The sequence below is a fragment of the Lingula anatina genome, chromosome 3 (assembly GCF_051362555.1).
Source record: "Lingula anatina isolate TDL-2025a chromosome 3, LinAna3.0, whole genome shotgun sequence".
In the NCBI taxonomy this organism is placed as follows: domain Eukaryota; kingdom Metazoa; phylum Brachiopoda; class Lingulata; order Lingulida; family Lingulidae; genus Lingula; species Lingula anatina.
In genome coordinates this window covers 3106937-3119407 of record NC_141769.1, presented here as the reverse complement: position 1 = coordinate 3119407, position 12471 = coordinate 3106937, and the positions used below count along the sequence as shown (strand labels likewise).

At 35.4% G+C, this 12471-nt stretch overlaps 2 protein-coding genes across 2 annotated transcripts in view; both read right to left on the bottom strand.

The window, feature by feature from the left end:
• LOC112041616 (ATP-dependent RNA helicase A protein) overlaps window positions 1–5858 on the bottom strand; it is a 74058-nt gene extending 68200 nt beyond the window's left edge. Inside the window, exon 1 of the mRNA XM_087007677.1 lies at window positions 5790–5858. The gene's annotated coding sequence lies outside the window, so the exon portion shown is untranslated. The remainder of the gene's footprint in view (window positions 1–5789) is intronic.
• LOC106161281 (ATP-dependent RNA helicase A protein) overlaps window positions 1–12471 on the bottom strand; it is a 75792-nt gene that overhangs the window by 25844 nt on the left and 37477 nt on the right. Inside the window, exons 28-30 of the mRNA XM_087007679.1 lie at window positions 11901–12068; window positions 11437–11552; window positions 10771–10989 (exon numbers count right to left, since the gene is read on the bottom strand). Of these exons, the coding sequence (XP_086863805.1) occupies window positions 10771–10989; window positions 11437–11552; window positions 11901–12068 (503 nt within the window). The remainder of the gene's footprint in view (window positions 1–10770; window positions 10990–11436; window positions 11553–11900; window positions 12069–12471) is intronic.

The following is a 12471-nucleotide window of genomic DNA, read 5'->3' as shown; positions in this document are numbered from 1 at the left end:
GCAGTGACATTACTGACTCAGAGCAAAAAAAATATATGAAAATTTTAGCCAAGGATGAAAACACATCTGAAAAAGTGCTCAAACAACTTTACCAAACCCACAAATCCAGAAGCCTGTCAGCAGTAGAGAAGACATTGTTTCTGAATGTGCTGTCACAGCATGCAGAAATCCATGGTAGATGTTGTTCTGCTGCAGAAGGAAATGCTGTGATTTTTTTACAAGATTTCTTAACAAGCAGTGACATCACTGACTCAGAGCAGAAAGAATATATGAAAATTTTAGCCAAGGATGAAAACACATCTGAAAAAGTGCTCAAACAACTTTACCAAACCCACAAATCCAGAAGCCTGTCAGCAGTAGAGAAGACATTGTTTCTGAATGTGCTGTCACAGCATGCAGAAATCCATGGTAGATGTTGTTCTGCTGCAGAAGGAAATGCTGTGATTCTTTTACAAGATTTCTTAACAAGCAGTGACATCACTGACTCAGCGCAGTCAGATTGTATGAAAATCTTAGCCAAGGATAGGTGGACATCTAAACAAGTGCTCAAACAACTTTACCAAACCCACAAATCCAGAAGCCTGTCAGCAGTAGAGAGGACATTGTTTCTGAATGTGCTGTCACAGCATGCAGAGATCCATGGTAGCGACTCAGAGCAGAAAGAATGTATGAAAATCTTAGCTGAGGATGAAAACACATCTGAAGAAGTGCTCAAACAACTTTACCACACACATACCACTAGAGCCCTGTCAGCAGTGGAGAAGACATTGTTTCTGGATGTGCTGTCACAGCATGCAGATGTCCATGGTAGATGTTGTTCTGCTGCAGAAGGAAATGCTGTGATTCTGTTACAAGATTTCTTAATAAGCAGTGACATCACTGACTCAGAACAGAAAGAATGTATGAAAATCTTAGCTGAGGATGAAAACACATCTGAAGAAGTGCTCAAACAACTTGACCAAACTCACAAATTCCGAAGCCTGTCAGCAGTAGAGAGGACATTGTTTCTGAATGTGCTGTCACAGCATGCAGCAATCCATGGTAGCAATTATTCTGCTGCAGAAGGAATTGCTGTGATTTGTGTTACATGATTTCTTAATAAGCAGTGACACCACTGACTCAGAGCAGAAAGAATGTATGAAAATCTTAGCAAAGGATAGATGCACATCTGAAGAAGTGCTCAAACAACTTTACCAGACCCACAAATCCAGAAGCCTGTCAGCAGTAGAGAAGACATTGTTTCTGAATGTGCTGTCACAGCATGCAGAAATCCATGTTAGATGTTGTTCTGCTGCAGAAGGAAATGCTGTGATTCTTTTACAAGATTTCTTAACAAGCAGTGACATTACTGACTCAGAGCAAAAAAAATATATGAAAATTTTAGCCAAGGATGAAAACACATCTGAAAAAGTGCTCAAACAACTTTACCAAACCCACAAATCCAGAAGCCTGTCAGCAGTAGAGAAGACATTGTTTCTGAATGTGCTGTCACAGCATGCAGAAATCCATGGTAGATGTTGTTCTGCTGCAGAAGGAAATGCTGTGATTCTTTTACAAGATTTCTTAACAAGCAGTGACATCACTGACTCAGCGCAGTCAGATTGTATGAAAATCTTAGCCAAGGATAGGTGGACATCTAAACAAGTGCTCAAACAACTTTACCAAACCCACAAATCCAGAAGCCTGTCAGCAGTAGAGAGGACATTGTTTCTGAATGTGCTGTCACAGCATGCAGAGATCCATGGTAGCGACTCAGAGCAGAAAGAATGTATGAAAATCTTAGCTGAGGATGAAAACACATCTGAAGAAGTGCTCAAACAACTTTACCACACACATACCACTAGAGCCCTGTCAGCAGTGGAGAAGACATTGTTTCTGGATGTGCTGTCACAGCATGCAGATGTCCATGGTAGATGTTGTTCTGCTGCAGAAGGAAATGCTGTGATTCTGTTACAAGATTTCTTAATAAGCAGTGACATCACTGACTCAGAACAGAAAGAATGTATGAAAATCTTAGCTGAGGATGAAAACACATCTGAAGAAGTGCTCAAACAACTTGACCAAACTCACAAATTCCGAAGCCTGTCAGCAGTAGAGAGGACATTGTTTCTGAATGTGCTGTCACAGCATGCAGCAATCCATGGTAGCAATTATTCTGCTGCAGAAGGAATTGCTGTGATTTGTGTTACATGATTTCTTAATAAGCAGTGACATCACTAACTCAGAGCAGAAAGAATGTATGAAAATCTTAGCTGATGATGAAAACATATCTAAAGAAGTGCTCAAACAACTTTACCAGACCCATACTACCAGAACCCTGTCAGCAGTGGAGAAGACATTGTTTCTGAATGTGCTGTCACAGCATACAGAGGTCCATGGAAGCTGTGACAAAGCTGCAGAAAGGAATGCTGACATTCTGTTACAGTATTTTTTCACAATGAATAACACTTCTGACATAGAGTAGTTAAGGTGCATGGATATCTTAGCGAAAGACCAGCTTACATCAGAATTGGTTCTGAAGCAGTTTTGTAAGCATTATACTATTGAGGACATCCCAGAATCAATATTCCTAGATGTGCTGTCACAGCATGCAAAAGTACATGGACTAAGTCTGAGTGCTACTTTATGTGATATGGAGATGATGCTTACTATAACTGACATCTTTATGCAGCACTTGACTTCTCAAAGATTTTATATATACACTTCTCATAAAAGTCCATCGGAATTCAGTTCAAGTGAAGACAGGGGAATGGCTGCATGGAAAAGCATCTTTGAAAAAGAAGAGTCCCTTTCCATGAAAGCATTGGAAAAGTTGCTTCAATACCACGAATCTGGTGATCTTTCACTTGAGGGCTGGAAACTTACGTCAGACTTGACATGCCAACATATTAAAGTTCATGGATGTGAAAGTCTGCCATCTTCTTTAAAAGCATGGCATGTAAACTTTAGCACCAACTAGCAAGAATTATGGAACATCCGTATGACAGAAATATGCTAGAGGCAATATTTAACTCTATGTGAGAGCAAGCAAGTTGTGTGCTGCATCAGCACTTAAATGGTCATATACAATTATACAAACACTGAAAACTTCGTACATTGTTAAAATATAATAATAATGGAAAAGATACAGGCATAATGGAAATGCATTATGAACTAGTCTGATCACAATCTTAAATATGCGACACCAATACTTCACCTTTTATATATGATTTGGTTAATATTCTTTAATTACTTATCTTTTGAGAATTTATTTTTGTAAAATGTTACCAATGCAGCTTGCACCAACCCAGATAGCATCTTTGGTCTTGCAGAAAATGTGAGCTATGAAGTTTAAAGAAAACTCAGTTGGTGAGTCTACGCGTTTACTGAGACACTTGTGTTGTACAAAAATTCTGATTAAAGAGAATGTTTAAATGTGTAACAAAATTGATAATGAAATTGTTAATTAATTTTGTTAATTGTTAATTAATTAATTAATTGTTAATTAATTTTGTTATAGGTCACTGGAGGAGACAATTTATAATTTAACTCAATGTTGGTTTCTAGTTTATTGCATGCATTTTTTTCATAAGCTTTTTTACAAATACATGTACTTGTTATGATAAGAAAATTATTTTAGCGGTCTGTCTCTGTTTGATGCCATCTTAGTAAATTTCTGTGAACAGCTTATTCTTTACTTTGCTGTAATATTAATTGCAGGGCAAAATAATGTAATTTTTTGCTTTTATAACTGCAGCAGATTTTGTAGCATACCTTTTCTTTATTTATAAAGGAATATTTCCAAATAATATTATTTGTTTTTGTTTTTACTGCAATTTAATGTTAACATTCCTAACAATTAGTTGGCAGAGGAGAAACTACAAAAGCTGTGTCTTACTTTGTACTTTTGAATCACTAACTTTCCATGGTACTTCACATTTAGCAACTGATCATAAGATCTTTGTAAGTCCATGGGAACAGTAATTGAGACTGTAGTCTTAGGGCCTGTTCAGAACCAGTTGATCTACAGACTAACTAGTCCACATGGGAACAGTGATTGAGACTGTAGTCTTAGGGCCTGTTCAGAACCAGTTGATCTGCAGACTAACTAGCCTACATGAGAACAGTGATTGAGGCTGTAGTCTTAGGGCCTGTTCAGAACCAGTTGATCTGCAGACTAACTAGTCCATGGGAACAGTGATTGAGGCTGTAGTCTTAGGGCCTGTTCAGAACCAGTTGATCTACAGACTAACTAGTCCACATAATAGGCTTGTTAAGAGGTCAAACGCTGCATTTTATAGTACAAATGTCTAACTTGGCATAAATGTTCCTTGGGCCAAAAGAAAATTTTTTATCCAAAGAGACGCCCTCTATCGATACATTAATTAGCATAAATTATGCAAATTAGGTGAAACCGAAAATGCATTCTGCACCAGGAAATAATCAAAAATGACGTATGGCACGCTTATGAAGGTGTGATAGTTTCAAAATGGTGAATAATGCTCAATTTGAAAATGGCGTATGAGGGTCATCTTGGATTTGAGGCAAAAACTTTATGAAACAAATAATGTATTCTGCACCAGAAAATAATATAAAATGACGTATTACTCATTTACAAAGATGTAATACATATAGTTTCAAAGTAGCAAATTATGCCCAATTTCAAAATGGTTTTTGGCAGCCATCTTGTATTTGAGGGACAAAACGGCCACAATGGCCTCCATAATGGTAAAAATGAGGGTTTTTTTTGCTAATAATATTGTCCAATAGCGATGGTATATAACAAAAAATTGCATTGACATATATTTGAATACGGGTTATTAATATCCATGGTTTTGCAGCGTTCACACATATCTTGGTAGGCACTTAAAACACCCCCTTTGTTCCTTCAAATCACCTACTATCACCATAACAATATCAAAAATGACTTTTGCACCCCCAAAATAGTAAGAATCGATATATATATCAAGTATAGTTAGACCAAACGCTTCAAAATTCAACATAAAATAGCAAAATTATGTCCACTTTCAAAATGGCGGGTGGCGGCCATCTTGGATTTGAGGCACAAAATGGCCACCAATTGCTTCCAAATGATCAAAAATGGGTTCCTTGTCCCTAATTTAGTCAGGTTTGATAATCTATACATGTTTCTAGGCCAAATATTAATGGAAATATGAAATATTATATATTTTGGCACCTAATTTGCATAATTTATGCTAATTAATGTATCCATAGCATAAAAAATTTTCTTTTGGCCCAAGGAACATTTATGCCAAGTTAGACATTTGTACTACAAAATGCAGCGTTTGGCCATTTTTTGGTCCTTAACAAGCCTACTAACATGAGAACAGTGATTGAGGCTGTAGTCTTAGGGCCTGTTCAGAACCAGTTGATCCGCAGACTAACTGGTCCAAGTGGGAGGTGGGAATCCAGTGTCAACTGCTCACCATATTTGATCCACAGACTAGTTTGTCTACAGATCAACTGATTCTGAAAAGGCCCTTAATACCGATGTCTTTGAAAACTCCAAATTGCTATATTTTGGCAGTTTTTTCATCTTGACTATCCACACTGTTACACTGTATGGAATTCTTGGTTTTGTTTGAAAAATTTACAGGCATTCATTCACATTTATTGTCATCTACCAGTAAAAACATACAGTGTGATGAACAAGGTGCATATGGACTTTCAAAGCATATCTCACCTGTGTAATCACAAAATTGCACTGAGATCCTCTACCTGCCTCTGTAAACTCATCTGTGTAATCACAACATTGCACTGAGATCCTCTACCTGCCTCTATAAACTCACCTGTGTAATCACAACATTGCACTGAGATCCTCTACCTGCCTCTATAAACTCACCTGTGTAATCACAACATTGCACTGAGATCCTCTACCTGCCTCTATAAACTCACCTGTGTAATCACAACATTGCACTGAGATCCTCTACCTGCCTCTATAAACTCACCTGTGTAATCACAACATTGCACTGAGATCCTCTACCTGCCTCTATAAACTCACCTGTGTAATCACAACATTGCACTGAGATCCTCTACCTGCCTCTATAAACTCACCTGTGTAATCACAACATTGCACTGAGATCCTCTACCTGCCTCTATAAACTCACCTGTGTAATCACAACATTGCACTGAGATCCTCTACCTGCCTCTATAAACTCATCAATGATGAACTGCGGAACCTGAGGATGAAAATGAAACCCAAAAATTAACATATTAGCAAAGGAAATTCCATTATGGGACAAATTGAACAAAATATCAAGTTCTGCTTAATAAGGCATCTGCTATGCATGATTTTTAAATCAGCCAAAAGAAAATAAAAATTCACCTGAATTGATGATAAATTGGTGCATTTAATATTTGCTTTATTCAATCAGTCATTTCTTATCAATGTATTAAAGTTACACCTGTCTTGGGTTAACAATTTGAAAAAACCTAAAGTGCTGCAGTCATTAATCTAGACTACTTTAAACAGGCGAAATGGTTAAATTAAGTGTCTGTTGACACCTTCAACCCCTCTCTATCTACTACATCATTATGCCTTACCTGGGTGGTTTTACCACATCCAGTGGCTCCTCTTATTAAAGTCACGGGACTACGATGAATTGTTCTTAATATTTCCTCCTTGTATGAATGGACAGGCAGTTCTCCTCTCTCTCTCATCATCTAGACAAAAGAAGAGTAGATCATTTAAATTTATAAAATCACAATAAGCATTTATTCTGAGTAGTAATGAGCATTGACAATAAAGTGGGTTGTTGTTCACTGAATTTCAGTACATTTATGTTGTATCATTATGTAAAAGTTATATGATTTATAACTGAAGTCTTCCAAGCCAAGATTTTCCCACCAAAAGTTAATATGTAACTAGTTTTAGTGGGTAAATAACATTTATTCTTATATTTTGGACACTACCCATAACATTTCCACACCATGGCTAACTTTGACCAGCAGACTGTGAGCTTTCAAATGATACATAATACACGTCTGTGTATAAAGGGGACACTAAATCTGAAAATTTTGGCCTTCTGTCGCTCGCCTAATAACTCTGTTACATATTGGGAAAAAGAAAAAGCTCAAAGCTAGGCTATGCTAAAACACAGGTTATCCAAATACACCATTCATTGGATAAGTCAATTTCTGGATATGGCGAGACTCTCATGCTATTTTCAAACTGTCACAAGGTGGCTGACTACCAAGTCTAAAGAACGATGACTATGAGTATTATTTGCAACATCTTTCTGTCAAATCATCTTCTAAAAGATTAAATTGTATACAGATAAGTTCAACAAGTAGTGATTCATGCACTTAGAATGCCTTCAAAATCCTAGCTGGCTTGGATTGCTATAAAGGGGAATCACAAGTCCAGTTATGGTGGCTTTTACATGGAGAACAAATGACTTCATCATGTATCTGTCATTAATGCATGCAAATGTTACACATGAATGCCAGTTCTATCACACATGGGTAAAGGAAAACACAAACAGACAGACAAACTTGGATACCATTTTCCTCTGCTGCTCCATACCACTTAGTAAATCAGATCCTATTTGCTCCACTGTGGCCTGTAAAAATGAATGCTTTACTCATAGACTCTCTATATTTTATGATTGTTTTTAACTACAGTTCACAAAGCAAACTCGTGGTCTTCTAGACAATCTTAAAACTCTTGGAAAACAAGTAAATGCTTGTGAAAGACATCTGCTTATTTGTCTGGTAAGAAGAAAACACTCTAGTTTCTGGTTCACTATCAGGCTGAGAGAGAGAGAGAGAGAGAGATCTCACCTTAGAAACATTCTGGATTTGCAATGTCTCTTACAAAGATGTCACTTGTTGTTCAACTTCTAGGCAAATTGTCACATTTTATAATTTTAGAACTAAGCATAAAAAAGTGTTAAAACATTATTCTTATTGCTCCATTTTAAAAATAACATAAAAATGCACATTCCAGTAAACAAACTTTTGTAAAAATATCTTGCATTAATGGAGATTTACAAATGCCTTTTAACAAAACAAATTGCTATTCAAGTCCGGTTAAACAAAAATACAGTTTGGCACATTTGGGGTAAATATTGCCAAAGTCATTACACGGCAACAGTTGCAATAGCATGAAAATAAGTAAAATCTATATTCTTAGTTTTCAAAGATTTCACCCCTATATCAACAAATAAAGTTGACAAGAAATATTAAGGACATCATAAAGTCTTTCATTTTGAGAATCACATAAATTCTAGTCTTAAAGAACCTTCTTTTCGCAGAAGTTCTGAGAAAAGTAACATGGGTTTGCTGTCAAATTCAGAATTTTTTTATCTTATTTAATTTTAAATTTTAGTGTTATTAATTTTTTAATATTCAAAATGACCTTTCAGCATAATTGAATTAAATAATTGTACAATTGTGTTAATCAACGTCATTGAATTGAATACATGCATGTAATTTATTTGTATATAAACTGAGGAAAAATACAAACATTCCATGGGAATTATTTATGTAATGTGTAATGGGTGACTCCAAATTAATTGATTTATTATTATTATAAACTGAGCAAAAATACAAACATTCCATGGGAATTATTTATGTAATGTGTAATGGGCAACTCCAAATGAATTGATTTATTATTATTATAAACTGAGCAAAAATACAAACATTCCATGGGAATTATTTATGTAATGTGTAATGGGCGACTCCAAATGAATTGATTTATTATTATTATAAACTAAGCAAAAATACAAACATTCCATGTGAATTATTTATGTAATGTGTAATGGGCAACTCCAAATTAATTGATGTTGTGTTATGATTTTAATTTTATCTATAGCACATTGAACAACAAAGTTCACTTTGTATGATTTAATATAAACATAACAATGCAGATAAAATTTGTAAAGTATTACATGGGGCATTTATATTTTTCGCTCAGTGTGTGTATTTCGTGCCTCAGAGAAGATTTGTAGAAAAGTATTATAGCTGCCGTCATCACCACTGAGTCAAATTTGGTAAGCTGTTGTGCTTTGTGGGAATATGTTATTATGATTTTTAAAGAAGCCAAATTTCACATACTCCACATTCGTGAAAATCTGATAATCAAAATGGTGAAATTAGAATTAAATTCTCATATAGGCTATTTCTCATACAAATAACGTTTTTTTCCCCAAAGTTGCATTTTCTATCAGCAATTATCCTTTATTATACAATTTTCAATAATTGGTAATTTATGACTTGATCTTTTCATTGGGGGAAACTTACCTTAAAACTTATCTTCTACATACATAATTTTGGATATAATTCTTCTTGTGTAACATTTGCAGTTGTTTCACTATATATATATGGAATAGAAACACAAGGTGGCCTGTTTTTCACTTTTATTGCTACATGTACCACTCCATAGGAATAATATAATTTCAATTATCTAGCTATAACTTAAAAAAGTATCTGTAAAATTGTTCCACATTGCAAACATCAAGTTAATGTTATCGCCATATTCTGCAAATTACAATCATTTTACAACACAGAATATTACATTTTTCAGGGAGGATGGACACCCTTTGGGTAACATGACTGTATGGTGTAACACTTATAAAAATGCTTTCTGTACATGTGCACATGTACACTGTACACTTGCTCCCAGTGTTACATACTGCAGACATCTAAACATATGAAAACTCATGACAGGCCAAAGAGTTGACGCTTATGAAAAATGAGGAGTACAGCATTGTACAGATATATACAGGGTGGTCCTATACAGTTCTGGAGAGAAATTAGGTGTCACTGAGTCTTTCTCAGACTTATTTTATTGTATTTTTTTTTTTATTCTGATCAAATGAGGTGTAAGAACAAATTTGCCTATGAATTGTTTAAAACTATGAAAAACTTTTTCATAATACACATTTGAAATATCCACTGAAATATCCATTAACAGGCAGTTTCTCTCACATTAAAGAGTTCACATATTTTCACACCCATGTTCAAAATATTAAAATTCTCCTCTGTTGAATCCACCCCTAAATCCACCCCTTCCTCCACGAAATCCAACTCCAAATCCACCTCTTCCTCCACCAAAGCCGCCTCTTCCTCCTCGGAATCCACCTCTTCCAAATCCTCCCCCTCGGCCACCAAATCCACCTCCAAATCTTGGCCCCCCTCCAAATCTAGGTCCCCCTCCGGGACCCAAGTGGAACCTTTTTGGAGGTGGAGGGCCAAATCCTGGGCTACTGTGAAAAAAAAAGAGGTCAGAATTTAAACCAACTAAAATAAAAAATCATTGAACATATACATTTTAAGTTTTTATACATTACTAAAAATATGAAACAGAAAGCACTCTTAAGTTTTGTCAGGCTGAATTGCTTCTCTGTTGTTTTCCCACTTGTTTTCTTTTTAAATAAAATGAAAATGGAGTAATAATAATTTCTAAATGAAAAAAAAATTCATGGCTAGTAATGACAGAGGTCCAAACACATATAAAATGATAGCACATATACAATATACCAGTATGACGGTGTGTTAGGAGGGATGGCATTACAGTCAAGCTAGAAATATCAACACACCAGCATTGATATATTTCTTCATAAATAGTATTTATCAAAAATCCCCAATGTATCTAAAATGGAACTATGTACTTTGTATATCAGTCCACACATTACTAGATATTATAACAGTTATCAGAAACACTCACCCTGCTGCCATCTCTTTCCAAAATAACTATTGTCTGCTCCATAAATGGAATTATGTATGTATTATCTACTAGATGTTATAACCCTAATGAAAAACACTCACCCTGCTGCCGTCTCTTTCCCAGAGTAATTATTCTCCACTCCAAAGCTGCCAGCATTTGGCCTGGACAGCGCCCTGAACACCTGCATCAGTTGCTCATCCAGTGGCATGGGTTGTGCAGTGCCCTCAGGATCTGTGGTAGCTCTGATATTCAGGGCCTCCAGGGCAGGACGGAGGGCCACTATCTTGGCTGCCTGGCTGAATGGCATCTTCAGATTTAACCTGTGTGTGGACATATGACAAGAAGGGAAGGAATTTGACTGGAAATTGTGAATGTCTGAATAAAGTGATTGAATGCGGTTTACTTCACTTATATGTACATGTGTACATGTGCTGTTATTTTCTTAATTTCTAAAATCTCATCCTTTTTTTCCATTTCCAAGTTGCCACCTTTGACTTTTTGATGTAGAAAATGAGTACTACTTTCAAACTTTTGATAGTAGTTTATGTAAAGTATTGGCTAATAATAAAATAAATCACAATCTCAAATGGGTATGGTTCCATTTATGAGCTTACATTACATAGTCCCAATACCAATTTCTAACAACTGAACACACTATATTTAGGACTTTGTATATAAAGGACTACATTTTTAAAAAACATACCAGCCATCCAGGATAACACAATATATTAATAACTTTGTATCCTATTTCTACATATAAAACATACCAGCCATCCAGGATAATCATCCCATTTTCGGCCTTCACAGAGCGTGCAGCAAATATGAGAAGCTGTATTGGAGACACCATGGTCATCTGTTTACATGACACTGCTCGCGTACGGATCTATAAGAACAAAGACAAGAATTTTATTCTCATAAAAAATTATTCATATCTAAAATAAAAGAATATTTCAAGGAAGATATAAATTGTCAGCATCATAATTCATTTAATTTGTTAAATTTGGTGGAATAAACTGACTTGGTATATGTTTGAGGATTGATTACTTTGTAATTAACAAAAAATTAATAAAAAAATTTAAAATAGTTTTTATAAATAAAGTGTTATAAAAAATGTAACTGTAATATTTACTAGCAGTTACCTATAACTAATTCCTATACCAAAACAAGGAAATGTCACAGCATTTGTGTAGCAGATACAATGGAGTCTTTGATTTTGAAATATACCCTGTACCTTTTCTCCAAACACAAAGAAAGGTGTTGGAAATGTCTGTTCTCTATTGCTGCAGTTGACTGAAGACTTGTGAATCAGAGCAGCTCTACTCTCTGTAGTCAGAACCTTTCTCTTCTCTTTGTGGTAACATACATTGGGGTAAAGACCCAGGCACAGCAAGGATATCACCTGATAATGTGGATAATCTTATACTATGTGGCATGAAAACACAGGTTAATTGATAGCAGTGTTCTCAAAGAAAGAAATTTTGAACTGTGTTGTCATCCTGGCCACTGAGTGATATCTAACATAATCTGTACCTGTTCATCTATAATAATGTATAGGTTACATATAGGTTTGAATTGGGGTCAGTATGAAATCCATGACACCATAAAAAGTATGGCAGATGAGAAAGATAAAATATTACATTGCAACAGATGCATAATAAGTACAACAAGAATTAAATTCTTAGAAAAGATAGCCTCTGCAAACTACTTCTGTTTCTGAAGCCTTACACATTCTGCCAATAGCTTTTTCAGACAAAGACACTATTAAGAGTTGGAAAAATAATGATGATAAGAATTCTAATAGC